The sequence below is a fragment of the Diaphorina citri genome, unplaced genomic scaffold, assembly GCF_000475195.1.
Source record: "Diaphorina citri unplaced genomic scaffold, Diaci psyllid genome assembly version 1.1 scaffold961, whole genome shotgun sequence".
NCBI lineage: Eukaryota > Metazoa > Arthropoda > Insecta > Hemiptera > Psyllidae > Diaphorina > Diaphorina citri.
In genome coordinates this window covers 75,662-99,175 of record NW_007378392.1, presented here as the reverse complement: position 1 = coordinate 99,175, position 23,514 = coordinate 75,662, and the positions used below count along the sequence as shown (strand labels likewise).

General features: G+C 37.3%; 3 protein-coding genes across 3 annotated transcripts; all 3 read right to left on the bottom strand.

Moving 5' to 3' along the window:
* Positions 1-468: 468 nt before the first annotated feature.
* Positions 469-2,795, bottom strand: LOC113469114. The gene is made up of 3 exons (XM_026826575.1): positions 2,703-2,795; positions 1,386-1,522; positions 469-620 (listed from the first exon to the last, which is right to left on the bottom strand). The coding sequence occupies exons 1-3, from the start codon at positions 2,793-2,795 to the stop codon at positions 470-472; spliced, it is 381 nt and encodes a 126-aa protein (XP_026682376.1). The 3' UTR covers position 469.
* LOC103513357 (SH3 domain-binding protein 5 homolog) lies at positions 2,570-6,816 on the bottom strand (the record flags this gene model as incomplete). The annotated part of the gene is made up of 5 exons (XM_026826574.1): positions 2,570-3,331; positions 3,907-4,152; positions 4,608-4,904; positions 6,274-6,444; positions 6,748-6,816. Coding segments are annotated over 5 exons (1,302 nt in total), but the record flags the coding sequence as incomplete, so codon positions are not given.
* A 7,901-nt stretch (positions 6,817-14,717) lies between these two features.
* Positions 14,718-19,911, bottom strand: LOC103513349. Its single transcript, XM_008478173.3, has 3 exons — positions 19,687-19,911; positions 15,279-15,750; positions 14,718-14,909 (listed from the first exon to the last, which is right to left on the bottom strand). The coding sequence occupies exons 1-3, from the start codon at positions 19,760-19,762 to the stop codon at positions 14,720-14,722; spliced, it is 738 nt and encodes a 245-aa protein (XP_008476395.1). The 5' UTR covers positions 19,763-19,911; the 3' UTR covers positions 14,718-14,719.
* Between the last annotated feature and the right edge of the window lie 3,603 nt (positions 19,912-23,514).

Genomic DNA, 23,514 nt, shown 5'->3' with positions numbered 1-23,514 from the left:
TGTCATCCCGAAATCTAAGAGAGAATTACGACAGGATAGAAGAAAGCCAGCCGTTCCGAGAATGAACATTATACGTTCAACATAAAATACGCCCCGGGCGGGAATCGAACCCGCGACCTAGCGTTTACAAGGCAGTCCTGAAGGACAAAATAATAAAGCTTGTTTTATTCAATGTCTTACATCGAGTAATTAATAGATTCCTATCTAGAAAGGATGGACGACCCAGAATGCCACTCGTTGAGACGCCAACCAACTGCCAACTGCGTGGCCCGTGGCCAAACTGGTACGTGTGTAAGGACTGGAACGGCTTTTTCCTATCCTGTCTTCCTTCTCTCTTCGATTTCGGGACGATAAGACCATAGCATCAGTTACAGTTCCCTCTGTCAAACCTCTAAAAAAAAAGGACTGGAAGGATCTAGGACAACCATGCCCCAGTCAAGAACGCTTTAACTTCGAGGGACAAGATTGGCTAGCTTACCGAAGACATTTGGTATCGTTTTCGCTTCAGATGGATGGTCAGGTTGGCTGCAATGACACCCATAACGTAGGGCGTAGCACGGGCATAACTCTTGATATATCTCTGATTGTACATACTCTTCTCTGCCGGGTTCTGCAGGACACTGGGACAGACAACATAATAAAAATAGTGCTTGTTTACGTTGCTCGAATAGGACTAAAGCCTCCCTTTACCCCAACTGTTGGTGACTAAAGGTGGTTTACGTGGTTTTAAAAGAATGAGGCCAAGTCCTCACTTGATGGCCTAAGCTGTTACAACAAACAAAGGCAAATTACATGATGGTAACTAACAATAATATTAAATAACATGTCTTTTTTATTCTGTCCCATGTCAACGAAAACGAAAAAGTCCTATTATCTGATTACTGATTACGTGATTACTTACTGATTACGTGATTACTTACTGATTAAGTGATTACTGTCGAACCTGTCTAACTGGGACCAGTCTAAATGGGAAACCTGGATACGAGGTAATAATAATAATAATAATAATAATAATAATAATAATAATAATAATAATAATAATAATAATAATAATAATAATAATAATAATAGTGCTTGTTTACGTTGCTCGAATAGGACTAAAGCCTCCCTTAACCCCAACTATCAAGTCCTCACTTGATGGCCCTAAGCTGTTACAACAAACAAAGGCAAATTACGTGATGGTAACTAACAATAAGTAATATTAAATAATATGTCTTTTTTATTCTGTCCCATGTCAACTAAAACGAAAAAGTCCTATTATCTGATTACGTGATTACTGTCAAACCTGTCTAACTGGGACCAGTCTAAATGGGAAACCTGGATATGTGGGGGGAAAATGAATTAGACACGTTCCACTGAACCTAAACTTTATCTACTTCACTCACCCTATGGTAAATGGCAACACCGCAGGCTGATCGTTGGAATAGATGATGTAGAACAAAATGGCCGCGAATAACAGGAAAGATCCCAAGAGGAGAGATTTGGCAAGCCTGGGTCTGGTACAGGTAAGATAGGGCCATGCCTTTTCCACAAGTTTGGCCATGCCTCGGGATGAACTAGCGGGATTCCGGAGCGAAGCGACGGAATTCAGCTAGTATGTAGTATAAAAGTCAAATATATACCTACGTAATAATAATGATTTGGTAAATCAGGAACTTAAGAGTCAAGTCTATTTGATAAGCAATAGATACCTAACTTTAGTGTTATTTTAGATTACAGGTAGGGTACACAATCTTATGTTATTATCGGTTGTATGGAATGTATACAAATTTCAAGTCCATGCAATTGAGTTGGGTACTAACATGCGCCGAATTTCAAGTGTTATCCTGTGTAATTAGGATTATCAGACAATGGCCTGTAGGAAGCAAAATCGAAACCCTCCTCATGAAGATGGTACAAGTTTTTGAAACAGAGAAGTACTATTTGCACGGCTGCAGAGATATTTTCCCAGAACCCACAATTGCGATTATAGCATTTGCTGATGATATATAATGTGAGAGCTACCTTATTAGCTCATTATTCCGTGTGTTGTTAAGTTGTTATCTATAGGCAGAGATAGGATCCACCCATTTATTATATTTTCCCTAATCATAAAAATGGAGCTCGAGCCCCCCCCCCCTTTAAATACGGCCCTGGGTACAACATACAAGTATTGATAAAATGAACTTACCTACTTCTACCTAGTTTAAGAAAAGGTATCTACCTACTAACGGTTTAAATAAGGAAAGTAAAAATGGTGATGAGAGTTCATGAAGGTACAAGTATAAAGAGTTCGTAAAAAAAAAATAGTCACTATCACTATTTATCAAATAGCACGTTCAATGCACCAGTTCTGAAAGCCTGGGCAGCTAGCTGGTGCCAGCTGAGCTGTCTGTAAGTCGCCAGACGCTTACCTATTTCTAGTTTAAAGTTCCTTAGTCAGATATTAATTCGTGTTGAGCATGAATGCTTGTCAAAGCTGTGTACCAAAGCTGTGGCTGTGTGCTTGTCAAAGCTGTGGCTTAAAATGGCTAGAGCTAGAGATCATCACCCCGGTGTATAGCAGATACAAAAAGACATCTTTTCTTTATTCTACTATCGCCATTCGGCGAAAGCTAAAGCCACTACAACAACAACAACAACAACATGAATGCTTGTCACAAACGCCGCTTCTTGAATAATTCACTCGGCTGAATTTCATGACTTGGACTCGAACCACCAACCTCCAGGTCCAAAGTCCCAAGTAGAGGCTTAACAGAGCTGTTAACCAACAGGCTGTTGTGGAGCCAAAAAGAAGGTTGATGAAACCCATCCATAATGTTATTCTCTTCTATTACTTGGAAGTGATATGGTACACAGCTTTGTCAACAGGAGACCTCAGCGGATGATCTACAGTATTCTGCAGCTTACTATGACTACTGCTTACAGGAACTGGTTCTTTCGTTGGCGAAACAGCAACATGTTTCAGTGAAACATTAGAAGTATCACCACCATTGTGCTGTTTCGAGTGACTACTTGTTGGATGTCTCATTGGTGAGAGAAGAACACCATTGTGTTTCACAGGAGATGAAACTTGTTGCGCACCATTGTGTTTCACTGGTGATGAAACTTGTTGCGCACCATTATGTTTCACTGGTGATGAAACTTGTTGCGCACCGTGTTTCACTGGCGATGAGACTTGTTGCGCACCGTTGTGTTTCAATGACTCGTGCTGTTTCTTCAGCTCGGCATCACACTCCTGCAGATGCAACATGTTGTCCAGTTTGTTGACTGTTGCATCCAGTTCAGATTCCCATCCGTCTACTGGGGTGGTGGCTAACTCTCTGACGCGCATGCGTAGCTTCTCTAAGTCCTGTAGGGAAAAGGAGAAGGAGGTAATGATTTAGAACAGAGGATCATATTAAAAGGGGAAATCGATTTTTTTTTTTTTTTTTTTTCATTTTAAAATTACTACTCAAGGCAGATTCATGTTTATCCATCTGCCTTAATGTGGGAGTAAAGAAAAGACGAAGTGCATTCTAAGTTTTAGCTCGACAATTTTTTCCTTTTATTCTGCCTCTGTTGATTTCACCATAACTCTCAAACTGATTGTCCAATGTTGATGGGATTTGGTCAACACGTTTATCTCCTAAAGGACATTTGCTCATTAACTTTTTTCGGCTCAATGGGGAATTTGGGAAGCCCATAGGGGCACTTTTTCCAAGTGAGTTCTACAGTTTACCGAACAGTGAAAGGGGACTACCGAACAGTGAAAGTGAAAGGGGGGAATTTTATTTGTGTTCAGCATAAATGCTTGTCATAAATGTAGTTCCCCGCTTAAAACACGACGCTAAATTTCATAACTTGACTTGGACTCGAACCACCAACCTCAAGATCCAGAGTCCACCACGCTAACCACTGAGGTTGGAAGTAATACAACCAACTTACTTCCTGATTCATTCCGGAGTTCGAACTCTCGTCCCCGGAGTCGTACGACATCCGCGACGAGCTGTTGGTCATGGAGGATCCCCCCACACTCCGCACATCACACTTGTCCAAATCAAAGTCCACGTCCAGGCTCTGAGCATCCTCCTGGACATGGGACGAGCGAGGATGAGATTCCAGAACCGTCAGACTGGTCAGTTCTGCCCCCACACCCGGCTCGCGAGGTCCCGTGGGAGATTCACAGTTACTCTGTAGAGATGAAGAGGGATTGTCATTGAACGATTTTTTTTTATATTATTGTTATTATTTTTTTCAAGAGGTTTGACAGAAGGAACTGTAATTGCTGTGCTCAGGTCTTATCGTCCCGAAATCGAAGGAAGACAGGACAGTTAAATTTAAAGGAAGATAGGTAAGTTGTGTTTTCTGTTCGGAAATGGAAACGATTCCAATGGCTTACCATCTTGAACTTCCTATCACCTATGGTTTAGTACAGGCACTACCACACCAAAAAAGTGCAAACGAGCTTCAAAAGAGGCGAGAATTGGAAAGGAAAATGCGACTTCATTGAACAAAGTTTCAACTCTTGCATTTAGTCTAGGCTAGGATGTGTTCTCTAAGACAAAAGAGATATTTTCTCTATTTTGTCATCACCTTTTGGCTATAGCTAAAGCCGCTACAACAACAACATCTTGCAATTCACTCACCTCTCTCCTCCTCCTCATATGAATCTCCTCACTAATATCTTCCAGCCTCCTCAACGACGCTGCATACTGAGCCTTGGCCGCTTTCACCGCCTCCCTCAGTTGTAGAACTCTGTCCTTCTGCGTATTCAGCTGACTCTCGCACAAACTCTTCTCCTCAAAGTACGGCCTGGATTTGATGATAGACCTCTTGAGGCGCTGCTCGAGAAGCTGGACTTTGGTTTCGGCCGCGTTGAACAACGTGGCTTTCTTCTGGTGCTCGCGACCGCTTTCTGACTTTTGATTTTCCGCGTCTGTTACCTGCGTTGGAGGGAACCAGAACATTGTCATTTTATTTATGTCCATAAAAGGTGGGTTTTGAATCAGCTATGTGTGAAACGTTTCTAGGGTGTATCATGGCCATGATTAATTTACCAGGTATGGAATTGATATTCAAAGGAGTCTTGAAACAAGGTAAGATTACACCTTTTATTTTACGAAAACCAAATTCTTCCTGCCTAGTGAAGTTCGAAGCAACATTGACTTTGGTTGATATCTGGATGGGTGACTGTCCGATTTTTACCAAATTGTTACAGTCGCGTTCTTGGACCATACCGGGATAGCATACCAAATTTCTTTTCTCTACGACAAACCGTTCTTGAGATATTTTTCCACGAAATGAGGGTTAAGCAACAATTAGTTTGGTTAATATCTGGATGGGTGATTATCCGATTTTTGCCAAATTGTTACAGTCGCGTCCTTGGACCATATCGGGATAGCATACCAAATTTCATTTCTCTACTACAAACCGTTCTTGAGATATTTTGTTCACAACCTTTTCAACATTTTCCACGAAATGAGGGTTTAGTAACAATTACTTTGGTTAATATCTGGATGGGTGACTGTCCGATTTTTACCAAATTGTTACAGTCGCGTTCTTGGACCATACCGGGATAGCATACCAAATTTCATCGCTTTACGACAAACCGTTCTTGAGATATTTTGTTCACAACTTTCTACTTTTTCCCATTTAAACCGTACGTACGTACGTACGTACGTACGTTACGTACGTACGTACGTTACGTACGTACGTACGTTACGTACGTACGTACGTTACGTACGTACGTACGTTACGTACGTACGTACGTTACGTACGTACGTACGTTACGTACGTACGTACGTTACGTACGTACGTACGTTACGTACGTACGTACGTTACGTACGTACGTACGTTACGTACGTACGTACGTTACGTACGTACGTACGTTACGTACGTACGTACGTTACGTACGTACGTACGTTACGTACGTACGTACGTTACGTACGTACGTACGTACGTTACGTACAGACCATGGGCTAAAAACCACTTTTTTGGAATCAGGGGACCCCAAAACGGATATTTCCACCCATTTCCCGATTTTGAAAATTTGGACCGATTGCAATACTTTCTCATTACCTTGTATAGGTTCCCTATACGTAAGGGTAATAGAAAGTAAAAAACTTGATTTCATTTGGGGTATTATTTATTTTTAAGTCTTGTCAATACTATCCAGAGTGCCTAGTAGGAACTATATACATAGGAACTTAATTAGTTCATTATAATTATCTACTTGAAATTTAACAAACTGACTACCATTAATTTTTCTAAAACCTAAAAAAAAAACTCAGAGTTGAATTAGGTACCATTTGCTCTCTGGAATTTGACAGCTGCTTTCTGACATTCTTGCTGAGCCTGCTTGGCAATTTCCAGAGCTTCATAATATGGCCTAGCTCGCTCTATACAGGAACCTAGTTGTCTATTGAGTATTTTCAGTCTCCGAGTTGATTCGTTCATTAGCATCCTAAATGTTGTATTGGATTCCTGTAACAAAATAGCATGCCCATCATAAATGAGACATACCTGATATCTGTGCACAAGGAAAAGAATTCACATTTTGAAAGTCCCCCTTTGTGTTATTACCATGATAAGTGCAAAAAAAGTGTCCCTTTAGCATGCCCATCATAAATGAGACATACCTGATATCTGTGCACAAGGAAAAGAATTCACATTTTGAAAGTCCCCCTTTGTGTTATTACTGTTTATTACCATGATAGGTGCAAAAAAGTGTCCCTCATGAGTTCATGAGATAAAACAAAAAAATTGATTCTACTGTATGAAACTTACATCTAATTCCATTTCTAATTTATTGATATCATCGGTAGCATTGTTCAGAGCCTCCAACTCAATCTGAAACAAATTTATTCAAATTAAATGAGTAGGAGATAAAAAATCAAGATGGATATCATTGCATGATATTTAAATGAATTATTAACCATGAAGATGTGCAAGAATTTAAAATTACTTCCTGGTACTCTTATCAGCTAACCACAAACCCACTGTGATATTTTTAAATGTGACAAAAGTCTAGGTACCTACCCACTTGTAACATGAGATAAAACCAAAGTACATACTCAATTAAAATTAAAACTGTCTTTATGACAATATCTGCAAAAGTAAAGAGGCAAAAAAACCCTCTGTTCAAAGATATCAAAGACCCAGTTTTAAAACAATCAATGAGGGCTGCATCCCGGAGAGCAATTCCATTTCAGTACCTATTTCACAATAGCTTCATGTCACAGAAACTATTAGAGTGGGTATGAAAGGCTTTTAAAGTTTTTCTTCTGGAATATTCTCATAACTTCTTGAAAGAACAAAATGTAACGTTTTCATGGACTGAGAGCTTAGATTATTGTCTTACGGGTTACTCGTTCTAATGAAACTTCAAAAAGGCGGATATTTTGCTATATTTTAAAAAGGCGGGCGGACGGAGGACAAACGTATAAAAAGGAGGACATGTCCGCCGGAAAGCGGACGTCTGGTAAGCCTATGTGTAATATTATTATTTTAGTGCCTACGTCCAAGTTTGTACTTGAGGTGAAGTGCACTCAACCAATGCCCGATAAAATTTCCATATTGCCTCTTTATAGATAATAATTTTTACCTTGAGGTGAAGTGCACTCAACCAATGCCCGATAAAATTTCCATATTGCCTCTTTATAGATAATAATTTTTACAATACTATTGTAAAATACTATTGTAAAAATTCTTAATTTATCCCAAATAAATCAATACTATTGTAAAAAATTCTTAATTTATCACAAATAGATCAAATCTTATATCTTATCTTAGCTTATCTTAATTACCTCTTTATGGAAAAGTTGCCGTTCATAGAAGCAGTGTAAATTCTTAATTTATCCCAAATAAATCAATACTATTGTAAAAAATTCTTAATTTATCACAAATAGATCAAATCTTATATCTTATCTTAATTACCTCTTTATGGAAAAGTTGCCGTTCATAGAAGCAGTGCCGCTGTGTGTTTTTCCACCTTTCCCATTTCGGAGACCTATGGATCTGGAGTATTTATACCCAAGTACTCTTTTAAATAAGGATGTACTGAATGTGCGGACGTTCCTAAGAAAAATCCCCTTCCCTTAGTGAATAGAATTTCTCCAATGAAAAAACATTAAAAAATCATAATACATAACAAAACAAAGGAAACATAAAAGAAGCAAAAATTTTTTAGTGAATAGAATTTCTCCAATGAAAAAACATTAAAAAATCATAATACATAACAAAACAAAGGAAACATAAAAGAAGCAAAAATTTTTTATCAGGGAGTTCTAGCAGTTCAGAGATGAAGAATTAAAAAGAATAAAGGATTATAAAGGATAGGGGAAGAATAAGAGAGTGAGAGAGAAAGAAGAAGAAGAAGAAGAAGGGGAGAGAGAGAAGCAAGCGATAAGCCAGTTGTGAAAAAAGGAAAGGAATTTCAGAGATGAAGAATTAAAAAGAATAAAGGATTATAAAGGATAGGGGAAGAATAAGAGAGTGAGAGAGAAAGAAGAAGAAGAAGAAGGGGAGAGAGAGAAGCAAGCGATAAGCCAGTTGTGAAAAAAGGAAAGGAAAACGAGTAGTACGAGTACGTATAAATCGTACAATGAGGTAAAAAAGACCTTAAGTCTTATCAGTTTATGTATTTTCTTATGAAATCAATCTTATCGATCGTCCTGACTTATTGATTATGAATAAATGGATTCAGCAGTCTAGCGTTACGATTATAATGCGACAGCTGCGACGATTCAGGTAGGACACCTGAATCATTCGACTGATAAGAAAAGAGAATTCTGTCAATGGTAGGAACATTGACGGCACATGTGCTATGAGCAAAATTAAAATGAACGAAAAAATAGAAAGTAATAAATCAATAAAATAAATTCTACATATTACAATAATACTAGAATGTATGTGTGGTACACTCCGTACACTGGTACATAAATCTGGGCGCATGGCATCGACAGTGCACCCGGTCAAGTTCCATTAAGAACGCCTGTGTATCTTTACATGAACCGGTTCGGCAGGTCACCTTCATACATAGTTACTTAGCTACTATGAGCTGTGAAAGCTAGGTATCTATGTTATATACTCGTGTGGCGAAGAAACTCAAAATAAATACGGAAGCAACATCCCCATGTGAAAAAGGAGATATTAGTCTAACAATGAGAGTGATAAAAATGTCTTCTTTCAGGAAGAAGAAGAAGATACCTACCTAAATAAATAATTCATTATTGTTTTATTCTTCTTCTTTTTCGTTGTCTTTTGAATTTGTGATTTTCTTTTTGTTCCCGGATTTTCACGAATATAAAAACAAAGCGATGTCGTCTTAATTTCCATCAAACAGACTTTCGTGTTCTTGTTATAAAATGTATGCGGGACTTTAGCTCGGAATAATTTGAATAAAGTTGAATCTTGTATCTATCCAGCAACTTGTCAACTAGCGGTGTACACAGTTCCGCATGGAACACGCTGGAACAACGTCGAGAATGTCCGGTTTTTGGAACGGTGACCGTCACGGTTTACTGATCAACTGGAGACTAAATCTTCCGAGGACAGCTGGTTGAAAAAGAAATCTACTTGATGGTATGAAAATGTTCAAGGTACCTACTAAAGTTGTTACTGGGCCTTACCTGAGTTGAAAACGGGTGTAAGTGGAATATTGAGTATAATAACGTTCTTTTCCTGGAACAACTAAATAAGACTTTTTGTTCGGTTTCGTTGAGTGTGTGCAGGTTTCCTAGAAAACAAGATTTTACCAATAGACAAGGTAGAGCTAGTTCACAGATAGGTAATTATTACCAGTATCAACTTGAATAATTTTATTGTAACTACCTACGAATAAGTTTTACACGAACCAGAAGGTTTCATTTAAGACAGAGTCTTCTATGACTTGACTTTATCTTTGGGGTGATCACGTTATCACACCATAATGCTAAAGGCGTAAATGTGGCTGTTAATATCGTAATGTTATGAAGAGTGCGATTACACAGGATAAGTCTCGATAAGACGATAGATTAAGTTCGGGTATTATGGAATACCATTTACATAATTTTTGGTTGTTGTTGTTGTAGTAGCCATTCATTGCCCAAGTCAAACGGATCAATCCCCTCTGTAGTTGGTAGTCCTAGGAAATTTGCCACATCAATTGGTTTAAGCCATAGATCCATAGGTGTGCCTTGTGTGGGCAAAACAAGATTTTACCAATAGACAAGGTAGAGCTAGTTCACAGATAGGTAATAAATTATTACCAGTATCAACTTGAATAATTTTATTGTAACTACCTACGAATAAGTTTTACACGAACCAGAAGGTTTCATTTAAGACAGAGTCTTCTATGACTTGACTTTATCTTTGGGGTGATCACGTTATCACACCATAATGCTAAAGGCGTAAATGTGGCTGTTAATATCGTAATGTTATGAAGAGTGCGATTACACAGGATAAGTCTCGATAAGACGATAGATTAAGTTCGGGTATTATGGAATACCATTTACATAATTTTTGGTTGTTGTTGTAGTAGCCATTCATTGCCCAAGTCAAACGGATCAATCCCCCTCTGTAGTTGGTAGTCCTAGGAAATTTGCCACATCAATTGGTTTAAGCCATAGATCCATAGGTGTGCCTTGTGTGGACTTTGATGGACAATTGAAGAGGTGGATGGTGTCGTGTGGACTCTCATTGCAAGTGTTACATTTGTCTTCAAAACTTGGATCTAGTCGATTCATATAGTTGTTTAGTATCTTTGACCAACCAGATCTCAACTGTTCCAGTGTTGCTCTTGTTACACGTGGTTATTTTTGGTCGGAACGCACGGTAATGCGTCAAGCCAAGTTCCTGTTTCACCTGAGCTTTGCTAAGGTTTCGAAAATTTTAGACGCAAAAAATTTGCAAATAACGTAGGTATTACATAATATATTCGTATCTACTTTCAAAGTAGGTACCTACCTATACATTTGCGCTAGCCCTTTCCTGTTATTACTTTCTATTACCTTTATGTATAGAGATTAGGGAACCTATACAAGGTAATGAGAAAGTATTGCAATCGGTCCAAATTTTTTTGATAGCTTTTATAGAACACGTGTAGTACCGACCTCTATGAAGGCCATTTGAGGTGTCTGAGGCTGGTGTCTGAGGCTCCTCAGAGGAGCCCCTCCACTGAATTTCAGCCTTCATTGAAGATGTAGAGATAAGAAAAGTGTGTTGACACTTCACGTTCACAACAATTAGTCAGTGCTCATCAAAGGGAATTCAAGCATCAAAGAGAGTAAAAAAGAATCAAACAATGTTAACTGTACCAGTGTATATCTCTAAATTGTCTTAATTATAGAGAAAATAAAGGTTTTCGTGTGAAATTACTAAAGAAAAGGTGAAAGAACGGGTAAACGCACCTTTAAATTGTCTTAATTATAGAGAAAATAAAGGTTTTCGTGCGGAAAAAAAAAAAAGTGAAACGGGAAAAAAGAGGGGAAAGAAGTTTTCGATTTATGGTTTGCTCGTACTCGTAGGCAGTACCAGTGGTCAAATGGATATTAACACAATTACGACAGGATAGAAGAAAGCCAGCCGTTCCGAGAATGAACATTATACGTTCAACATAAAATCCACCCCGGGCGGGAATCGAACCCGCGACCTAGCACTTACAAGGCAGTCCTGAAGGACGAAATAATAAAGCTTGTTTTATTCAATGTCTTACATAGAGTAATTAATAGATTCCTATCTAGAAAGGATGTAATTGTATTGAGTAGGTACATGAACAATGAACATGGGTAAATCTAAAACCCATCTTTCCTACCCATGTTTGTTGAAAGGTATTAACATGATAACGAATAATTTAGAATACTTATTTTTCTATGTATCTACAATCTATTTGATTTTATTTATCTATCGTATGACATTTTTAACAATGTACAATAATAAGTCAAAATCAGTAAGTAAGGATATTATACATCTGGAAATTAACACAATATGTAGTATAAAAGTCAAATATAATAATAATGATTTGGTACTTAACTACATGGACTTAACTGCACAAAAATTACATTTAAGCTTTTTAAAAAATCGAGTCCTGACGTCCTCTTCTCAACGGAAAACGATACATTACTTTATTTAGGTTTTTGAGGCCGAAACTTCCAAAAAGGCGGACATTTTGCTATATTTTTAAAAAGGCGGGCGGACGGAGGACAAGCGTATAAAAAGGAGGACATGTCCGCCGGAAAGCGGACGTCTGGTAAGCCTATGTGTAATATTATTATTTTAGTGAACACCAATGATGTAATTGTATTGAGTAGGTACATGAACAATGAACATGGGTAAATCTAAAACCCATCTTTCCTACCCATGTTTGTTGAAAGGTATTTAGCTTAGATATTAACACGATAACGAATATTTTAGAATAATTATTTTTCTATGTATCTACAATCTATTTGATTTTATTTATCTATGTATCTACATTTTTAACAATGTACAATAATAAGTCAAAATCAGTAAGAAAGGATATTATACATCTGGAAATTAACATAATCTTAGGTGAAAGAACGGGTAAACGCACCTTTAAATTGTCTTAATTATAGAGAAAATAAAGGTTTTCGTGCGGAAAAAAAAAGTGAAACGGGAAAAAAGAGGGGAAAGAAGTTTTCGATTTATGGTTTGCTCGTAGGCAGTACCAGTCCAGTGGTCAAATGGATATTATCACAGGTATTAGCAGATTTTCTTGGCTCATCTTTCTTCTTAGTGGGATGTTGATTGGAGTCACTAGTAAGTATCTAATTTTTACTAATGTTAAGTACCGACCTTTAAATTAATAGAAAAGGAACAATGTATAAGAGGCTTCTAGAGAATTTTCTTCCTTTTTATTTTGAAATTACCTAGCGCTATCTTCTACGTAATAATAGTCATGATTTATTTTCTCCTGGATTTGCACATTTTCTCTAGCTCATACCGTTCCCGAGATATTGTTAAATTACAGTGAAAACCAGACCATTACTTAGAAATAGGTAAGACTGAAGAGAAGAAATAGAAGAATGAGATTGAAGATGGAGTTGAAGGAAGCAGAACTACAAGAAGAAAGAAGGATTGAAATTGAAGATGGAGTTGAAGGGAGCAGAACTACAAGAAGAAAGAAAGGATTGAGAAGTTGAAAGGAGCAGAGCTACAAGAAGGAAGAAAGGATTGAGGAGTTGAAAGGAGCAGAGCTACAAGAAGAAAGGATTGAGGTTGGAGGTGAACGGATGTATGTAGACGTGACATCTGACTTCTCAACGTAACATATTTGAATAACTCGCGGATATTGAATTCATTCTGTACGGAACACCTCTCCTCTTTTCCACGTACCTGACATATTCCATGCATAGTACCTACAAGGCATACTATGAGGTGCCTTTAGTTCTCCTATTTCCTATTCTGCATCACTGATGTATGACGTAGGTGAATTTTGTGGCTTGTAACCTGAGATGTCAGTGAAAACTTGACGTGTGTTCATTGATGGATTCAGGAGATCGCAATAAAATTATTCAAGTTGATACTGGTAATAATTTATTACCTATCTGTGAACTAGCTCTACCTTGTCTATTGGTAAAATCTTGTTTTAATGCAAGATCTCCAGTTCACACGTTTGTTTGGAGGTCCAGTTGACTGAACTTCTAACTTGAGTAACTTGTGTTCGCAGGTTATACCCGGCCTATTTCTTCACCCTCGGCTTCACCACAATCCTGTTGGCCGACATTAGTGACGGTCCATACTGGAGTATGAAGATCTTGCCCATCGTTGAGGAGTGTCGGAGGAATTGGTGGACAAACGTTTTGTTCCTCAACACGATTGTCAACGAAGCTGACATGGTGAGTAGGAGGTGGGAATACTGAAAGATGATTTAGTTTTTGGAATTTCAGCATGAAAGCTTGTCACGATTGTTGTTCCCCGATTAATACAGCCCGCTAAATGTTATGACTTGCCTTGGAGGGGAACCAGTAACTTCCAGATCTGAGATTCAACGTGCTTCTAACCATACACCAGTTACACCACTGAGGTTGGATTCTTCTGTCATGGCTTTTATAAAGTGCGAGGTTAAGGTCGGTCAAGCAATGAAACAATCAAATAATTATACGAGTCAATTAGTGATGCACGACGACGAGATTAGAAATTTCTAGTCTAGTCTCAAAATTTTATAAACAAAGTAAGTACATATTATGTAGTTACGTGTTACCTACCTCTGTTCTTTTGTCTGACGGACTGGTTGTTTATAATTATAATATACAATTCCTCACATTTTTACATCTTGCCTTCAGGGTCTGGTTTATTTCCACCATTTTCGAAATGGAAGCAGGAGGAACAGCTAATTATTTTAATAAAATTTCATCATAAAAAAGTGTTTTTAATGTTCTTTTTCCTTTGAATTCTTATGCCTCCTACTTAAGTTATTTTGTCAAACCTATGTGATGGTGATGAAAGAATACAATACCTTCATTAGGTATCTCTTACCATCCAATCAAGCCCTTTTTTTACCTTTGGCATACTAGGCTATGGTAAAGCATTCTATGGTAGATGAGTGATATGTGCTGGAGAAAAACTCTTTGTGATACAGGATTCTGACTATTCCTGACTCCTTGATAAAGATACCTACCTAAATAGAGATGGATGTAACACTAATGCCAACTGTCAAAATCAGCTTGAAAAAAAATGGATTGCCTCACTTTCCATTGTAAGTGGATACAGATTCTAGTCTACAAAATAGATTTGTTTCAAAGAATACCCTTCAATACTTAGGCTAGTGCAATGGAAGCAGTGAGAGGTGACTTAGGGAGTTACAATTCTTTAGCGTTTGTGAAAATGACATATTGCCGGCGTTTAACCAGCCGTGCACCAACACCACGGTTTTCTTGTCGCTCGAGAAGTAAGAGTCCAGAATCGAATCTGGGTCATTGACGTAAAGGATTTGTTTGCATTGGGGATTGTATCTGAAAGCGGAATAAAAGAATGGCTATAATGATCACCCCGGGAAAATCTTCTGGCACGACTTAACTTTTTAAAAGTTCAACCTCTGAAAGACCAAGACAACCAAATCTTTTGCAGAAATTTAAACCATCTTCTCCGTTGTCCTCACGAGACTGATTGATTGTACCTTGAAATAGGAAACAGCAAATGATGAATGATATCCCAGACGGTCACGTCTTACGTACACATACCATATACCACGGACCACGTTGTCACACAATCTTTGATCTCCCTGCGCGAACAGACAACTTTCTGTCGGACGGAGCCCTTATTGGAGCGTTTATCTTCTTCCTAATCTTTTGCTCTGACCTGGTGTGTTCAGTTATACTGACCTAGTGTAAAGCCAGAAGGACACCTGTTGATTCAGTTCACTCTTCGAAAGATATCTCTCCTCGAACTCCTTCATGTAATTCTGTAGATGTAGTGAGTATAATGACGTCATATTGATCAGATGATCCATAGCATTGTCATCCAAGAGGGAGAGATTCTGCATATAGCTCTCTATGGGTTGAAAATGATGTGAAGAGAAATTTTGCATGTAAGTCCCTATTGGATGCAAGTGAAGTGAGGAAAAATTCAGCATGTAAGTCTCTATGGGTTGCAAGTGAAGTGAAGAGAAATTTTGCATATAGCTCTCCATTGGTTGCAAGTGAAGGGAGGAAAAATTCACCATGTAGCTCTCTAGGGGTTGCAAGTGAAGTGAAGAGAAATTTTGCATATAGCTTTCCATAGGTTGCAAGTGAAGTGAAGGGATTGACGCCTTATTCTTCATCTGCCTGAGCAGCTTATACATAATGTTGCCATCTGGAGGGAAGAAGAGAGGGGGATTCAGTTAGTCTAGAATGTCTAGATCTACTACTCCCTACGGAAAGAGGGTTAGGTATAATTACCTAATACTTATAATTTCGAGAAAGAGGGTTAAAATCATCTACATATATCCCCTTAAAATCACACATGGCCTTGCTGCTTAGCGTGTAAATAAATAAAATACTCTTAAAATCACCTAGGGCCTGAGCAGCTTATACATAATGTTGCCATCTGGAGGGAAGAAGAGAGGGGGATTCAGTTAGTCTAGAATGTCTAGATCTACTACTCCTTACGGAAAGAGGGTTAGGTATAATTACCTAATACTTATACTTCCGAGAAAGAAGGTTAAAATCATCTACATATTCCCTTAAAATCACACATGGCCTTGCTGCTTAGCGTGTAAATAAATAAAATACTCTTAAAATCACCTAGGTTTATTTATGGCCAATGGAGCAGTTGCAAATGGGTAAAAATTATAAATAAATGGTCGATTTCTATGTAAAAAGTTGGGAAAAATCCAAATCTGAGGTCAAACTCCGAAAAAATAACTGTAAAAGGTCGAAAGTTCAATTTTTATTTTCCGTTCTAATGAAAGAGCTCAAATATGTGTGACGTCAGACGATCCAAATCTAGGTCAAAACTCCGAAAAAATAACTGTAAAAGGTCGAAAGTTCAATTTTTATTTTCCGTTCTAATGAAAGAGTTCAAATATGTGTGACGTCAGACGCAGTTGTTTTTTTCGTCCGTTAGGTAGCGCCACTGTTGCAAGCGCGCTAGCGGAGGAGCAGAAAGAACTGCGCAGAAACGTATGCGCACAAACACATTAATGCGTTGCCTGCGAGGGAGCTTTGCTCGGGACATTTGATGTGACGTCCTTGCCTACGGGAGCGTATGCCGTGACGTCAAAGTTCACGATTTACCGGTATTTTTAAATCGATTTATCTCGGGATCTAGAAGTTGTAGAACGTATGCCGTGACGTCAAAGTTCACGATTTACCGGTATTTTTTAAATCGATTTATCTCGGGATCTAGAAGTTGTAGAAGAAAAAGAAAATTTTCGTTGGTCCTCATTTTTCCTGCTCTATGACTTAATGACTTTGAAACATCACCCAAGTAAGCGCAACTGATCTATTGGCCATTTTGGACATGTTTTTGAAGCAGTGAATCAGGATAGAATATGACAATTTTAGGTAGCCTGTGTTAACACCTTGAGTAAACTTATGTAGTAATGTGCATGGTGATGGAAATTAGTGCCCTACACGCCTTACACTTGACTTTAGACCACGCTACGCCACTGATCACCCCGGAAAATCTTCTGGCACGACTTAACTTTTTAAAAGTTCAACCTCTGAAAGACCAAGACAACCAAATCTTTTGCAGAAATTTAAACCATCTTCTCCGTTGTCCTCACGAGACTGATTGTACCTTGAAATAGGAAACAGCAAATAATGATGAATGATATCCCAGACGGTCACGTCTTACACATACCATATACCACGGACCACGTTGTCACACAATCTTTGATCTCCCTGCGCGAACAGACAACTTTCTGTCTGTGACGTCAAAGTTCACGATTTACCGGTATTTTTTAAATCGATTTATCTCGGGATCTAGAAGTTGTAGAAGAAAAAGAAAATTTTCGTTGGTCCTCATTTTTCCTGCTCTATGACTTAATGACTTTGAAACATCACCCAAGTAAGCGCAACTGATCTATTGGCCATTTTGGACATGTTTTTGAAGCAGTGAATCAGGATAGAATATGACAATTTTTGGTAGCGTATGTTAACACCTTGAGGAAGAAAAAGAAAATTTTCGTTGGTCCTCATTTTTCCTGCTCTATGACTTAATGACTTTGAAACATCACCCAAGTAAGCGCAACTGATATATTGGCCATTTTGGACATGTTTTTGAAGCAGTGAATCAGGATAGAATATGACAATTTTAGGTAGCCTATGTTAACACCTTGAGTTAGGTACTCTTGAAATCTGCAGAAAGTTTTCATCGAAATTGGTCTAGCTTCGTTCCCGTCAAAAGAGGACGAAACAGGTCTATCAGCTTTATCTGACGAGGAAGCTTAGCATAATATATCTGACGACAAGGATTAGCGAAATCGTTAAATTTTCATTTAAATTTATGTGAACATTAGCTGTTGGGACGTCCGTCCATGAAAATCGGATTAAGTATGGAATTCCTATCGCAATACCTACCTACAGGACGAAACAGGTCTATCAGCTTTATCTGACGAGGAAGCTTAGCATAATATATCTGACGACAAGGGATTAGCGAAATCGTTAAATTTCCGTTTAAATTTATGTGAATATTAGCTGTTGGGACGTCCGTCCATGAAAATCGGATTAAGTATGGAATTCCTATCGTAATACCTACCTATACTGATACCTATGTACCTAACGTTACTGACTTACTAAGGGGGTTCATTTTAGAACAAACTTCCGTGGGACCTAAAAAAGTACATCCCTAGAATTTATATGATAAAAGTAGATGGGTTTATATCCTTATATCAAGTCTACTATAAAAAAAGGTAATAATCGTATACATAGTAATTATTCACTTCAATGCACATAGCACAATACATTTCAGTCTTTAATGCATATCATTAGTATGTTTATTAGGTAGATACTAATTATATCTATAGTCCTATAGCTTCATTTTTATACGTTTGTCCTCCGTCCGCCCGCCTTTTTAAAATATAGCAAAATATCCGCCTTTTTGAAGTTTCGGCCTCAAAAACCTAAATAAAGTAATGTATCGTTTTCCGTTGAGAAGAGGACGTCAGGACTCGATTTTTTAAAAAGCTTAAATGTAATTTTTGTGCAGTTAAGTCCATGTAGTTAAGTACCAAATCATTATTATTATATTTGACTTTTATACTACATATTGTGTTAATTTCCAGATGTATAATATCCTTACTTACTGATTTTGACTTATTATTGTACATTGTTAAAAATGTCATACGATAGATAAATAAAATCAAATAGATTGTAGATACATAGAAAAATAAGTATTCTAAATTATTCGTTATAGGACGAAACAGGTCTATCAGCTTTATCTGACGAGGAAGCTTAGCATAATATATCTGACGACAAGGGATTAGCGAAATCGTTAAATTTTGATTTAAATTTATGTGAATATTAGCTGTTGGGACGTCCGTCCATGAAAATCGGATTAAGTATGGAATTCCTATCGCAATACCTACCTATACTGATACCTATGTACCTAACGTTACTGACTTACTAAGGGGGTTCATTTTAGAACAAACTTCCGTGGGACCTAAAAAAGTGCATCCCTAGAATTTATATGATAAAAGTAGATGGGTTTATATCCTTATATCAAGTCTACTATAAAAAAAAGGTAATAATCGTATACATAGTAATTATTCACTTCAATGCACATAACACAATGCATTTCAATCTTTAATGCATATCATTAGTATGTTTATTAGGTAGATACTAATTATATCTATAGTCCTATAGCTTTACACAAGTGCTTATATGCTTATATTACTTACTCATATATTAATGTTTATCTCTACGCAAGATTTTGACAAGATAACTTAACACACATACGTAAGTTACCTACCGCAATATATTATTATTTTCTAATCTTATCATATATTAATGTTTATCTCTACGCAAGATTTTGACAAGATAACTTAACACACATACGTAAGTTACCTACCGCAATATATTATTATTACCTACTTGATAATTCTAATCTTATACCTAGAAACCTATATAGGTTTATAAAATGTGCAAATCCAGGAGAAAATAAATCATGACTATTATTACGTAGAAGATAGCGCTAGGTAATTTCAAAATAAAAAGGAAGATAATTCTCTAGAAGCCTCTTATACATTGTTCCTTTTCTATTAATAACATTAGTAAAAATTAACATTAGTAAAAATTAGATACTTACTAGTGACTCCAATCAACATCCCACTAAGAAGAAAGATGAGCCAAGAAAATCTGCTAATACCTGTGATAATATCCATTTGACCACTGGTACTGCCTACGAGCAAACCATAAATCGAAAACTTCTTTCTCCTCTTTTTTTCCCGTTTCACTTTTTTTTTCCGCACGAAAACCTTTATTTTCTCTATAATTAAGACAATTTAGAGATATACACTGGTACAGTTTACATTGTTTGGCGTTTACCCGTTCTTTCACCTTTTCTTTAGTAATTTCACACGAAAACCTTTATTTTCTCTATAATTAAGACAATTTATAGATATACACTGGTACAGTTTAGATTGTTTGATTCTTTTTTACTCTCTTTGATGCTTGAATTCCCTTTGATGAGCACTGACTAATTGTTGTGAACGTGAAGTGTCAACACACTTTTCTTATCTCTACATCTTCAATGAAGGCTGAAATTCAGTGGAGGGGCTCCTCTGAGGAGCCTCAGACACCAGCCTCAGACACCTCAAATGGCCTTCATAGAGGTCGGTACTACACGAAATAAAAATAATACCTAAAATCTATTCAATACGCGATTATGTCGATTTTTTTCAGATTCCTTGGGGTGATTGTTGAAAACATGTCTTTCTAACATGTAGAAAAATGTTCAAAGGAAACCAAAAAGTACCAACAGAACGTGGTTCCTTTTTTACCCCTACGGTAAAGAAGAAAATGAACCCTCGTAACTTCCAACATACCCACCTACATATTTTCCATTTTACCATAAGTTGTAGGTACGTACTTAAAAATATACCTACGTAAAATGTACGTAAACGCACATTAGGTATTCACACTATTCATCAATTTCCGTCTTTGAATCAAAGATAGTGCTTGGATAGAGGTCAGTACTACACGTGTTCTATAAAAGCTATCAAAAAAATTTGGACCGATTGCAATACTTTCTCATTACCTTGTATAGGTTCCCTAATCTTTATACATAAAGGTAATAGAAAGTAATAACAGGAAAGGGCTAGCGCAAATGTATAGGTAGGTACCTACTTTGAAAGTAGATACGAATATATTATGTAATACCTACGTTATTTGCAAATTTTTTGCATCTAAAATTTTCGAAACCTTAGCGAAGCTCAGGTGAAACAGGAACTTGGCTTGACGCACTACCGTGCGTTCCGACCAAAAATAACCACGTGTAACAAGAACAACACTGGCACAGTTGAGATCTGGTTGGTCAAAGATACTAAACAACTATATGAATCGCCGGCTATAGAGGTACCTGTTTGGATTTGGACTGTAAGCTTGTCCGAAGCTTTAGTTTTATCCAGCTTTAGTTTAGTTTTATCCTAGCTTTTACTCCTGTTACATCTCTCTGTTTCTCTCTCTTCAAAATAAATGGTACTACCTAGGTAGCCTACCTACCAAATGAAATATGTTCTCCCCATTTGGAGTACAGTTACCTATTTAGTTCACATGAAGTTTATTAAATGTTATTTAAATCCAAGAATATGAGACTTTCAGTCCAGATTTTATGTATATTTTGAGAAGTTCCTCTTGGAAAATTTTTAGGGAAAACTCAAAAATCTACATGTACATATGTTATAGCCCACCTGTATAAGTATGTAGGTCTAAAGTCATGTAATCATATTAGGTCTGTATGCCTTTGTTCTATTTTTGGATTTGTGTACAGATTGCCAACAGCACACCCCAAAACCAGAAATGGGCTTTGCTGACTCAGGCAATATTTTTTATAAACAAAGTAAGTACATATTATGTAGTTACGTGTTACCTACCTCTGTTCTTTTGTCTGACGGACTGGTTGTTTATAAAGGTGAAACAGGAACTTGGCTTGACGCACTACCGTGCGTTCCGACCAAAAATAACCACGTGTAACAAGAACAACACTGGCACAGTTGAGGACAATGGCTACAACAACAACAACCAAAAATTATGTAAATGGTATTCCATAATACCCGAACTTAATCTATGCTCTTATCTAGACTTATCGCGTGTAATCGCACTCTTCATAACATTACGATATTAACAGCCACATTTACGCCTTTAGCATTATGTTGTGATAACGTGATCACCCCAAGGATAAAGTCAAGTCATAGAAGACTCTGTCTTAGATGAAACCTTCTGGTTCGTGTAAAACTTAGGTAGTTACAATAAAATTATTCAAGTTGATACTGGTAATAATTACCTATCTGTGAACTAGCTCTACCTTGTCTATTGGTAAAATCTTGTTTTCTAGGAAACCTGCACACATGACTCAATCTCAACGAAACCGAACAAAAAGTCTCATTTAGTTGTTCCAGAAAGCTGTGTAATCGCACTCTTCATAACATTACGATATTAACAGCCACATTTACGCCTTTAGCATTATGGTGTGATAACGTGATCACCCCAAGGATAAAGTCAAGTCATAGAAGACTCTGTCTTGACTCTGTCTTAGATGAAACCTCCTGGTTCGTGTAAATTTGTAAAACTTAGGTAGTTACAATAAAATTATTCAGTTGATACTGGTAATAATTACCTATCTGTGAACTAGCTCTACCTTGTCTATTGGTAAAATCTTGTTTTTTAGGAAACCCACACATGACTCAATCTCAAAGAAACCGAACAAAAAGTCTCATTTAGTTGTTCCAGGAAGAGAAGGTTATTATACTCAATATTCCACTTACACCCGTTTTCAACTCAGGTAAGGCCCAGTAACAACTTTAGTAGGTACCTTGAACATTTTCATACCATCAAGTAGATTTCTTTTTCAACCAGCTGTCCTCGGAAGATTTAGTCTCCAGTTGATCAGTAAACCGTGACGGTCACCGTTCCAAAAACCGGACATTCTCGACGTTGTTCCAGCGTGTTCCATGCGGAACTGTGTACACCGCTAGTTGACAAGTTGCTGGATAGATACAAGATTCAACTTTATTCAAATTATTCCGAGCTAAAGTCCCGCATACATTTTATAACAAGAACACGAAAGTCTGTTTGATGGAAATTAAGACGACATCGCTTTGTTTTTATATTCGTGAAAATCCGGGAACAAAAAGAAAATCACAAATTCAAAAGACAACGAAAAAGAAGAAGAATAAAACAATAATGAATTATTTATTTAGGTAGGTATCTTCTTCTTCTTCCTGAAAGAAGACATTTTTATCACTCTCGTTGTTAGACTAATCTCTCCTTTTTCACATGGGGATGTTGCTTCCGTATTTATTTTGAGTTTCTTCGCCATACGAGTATATAACATAGATACCTAGCTTTCACAGCTCATACTAGCTAAGTAACTATGTATGAAGGTGACCTGCCGAACCGGTTCATGTAAAGATACACAGGCGTTCTTAATGGAACTTGACCGGGTGCACTGTCGATGCCATGCGCCCAGATTTATGTACCAGTATACCACATATACATTCTAGTATTATTGTAATATGTAGATTGTAGAATTTATTTTATTGATTTATTACTTTCTATTTTTTCGTTCATTTTAATTTTGCCCATAGCACATGTGCTCTCAATGTTCCTACCATTGACAGAATTCTCTTTTCTTATCAGTCGAATGATTCAGGTGTCCTACCTGAATCGTCGTCTTTTTCACATGGGGATGTTGCTTCCGTATTTATTTTGAGTTTCTTCGCCATACGAGTATATAACATAGATACCTAGCTTTCACAGCTAATAGTAGCTAAGTAACTATGTATGAAGGTGACCTGCCGAACCGGTTCATGTAAAGATACACAGGCGTTCTTAATGGAACTTGACCGGGTGCACTGTCGATGCCATGCGCCCAGATTTATGTACCAGTGTACCACACGTACATTCTAGTATTATT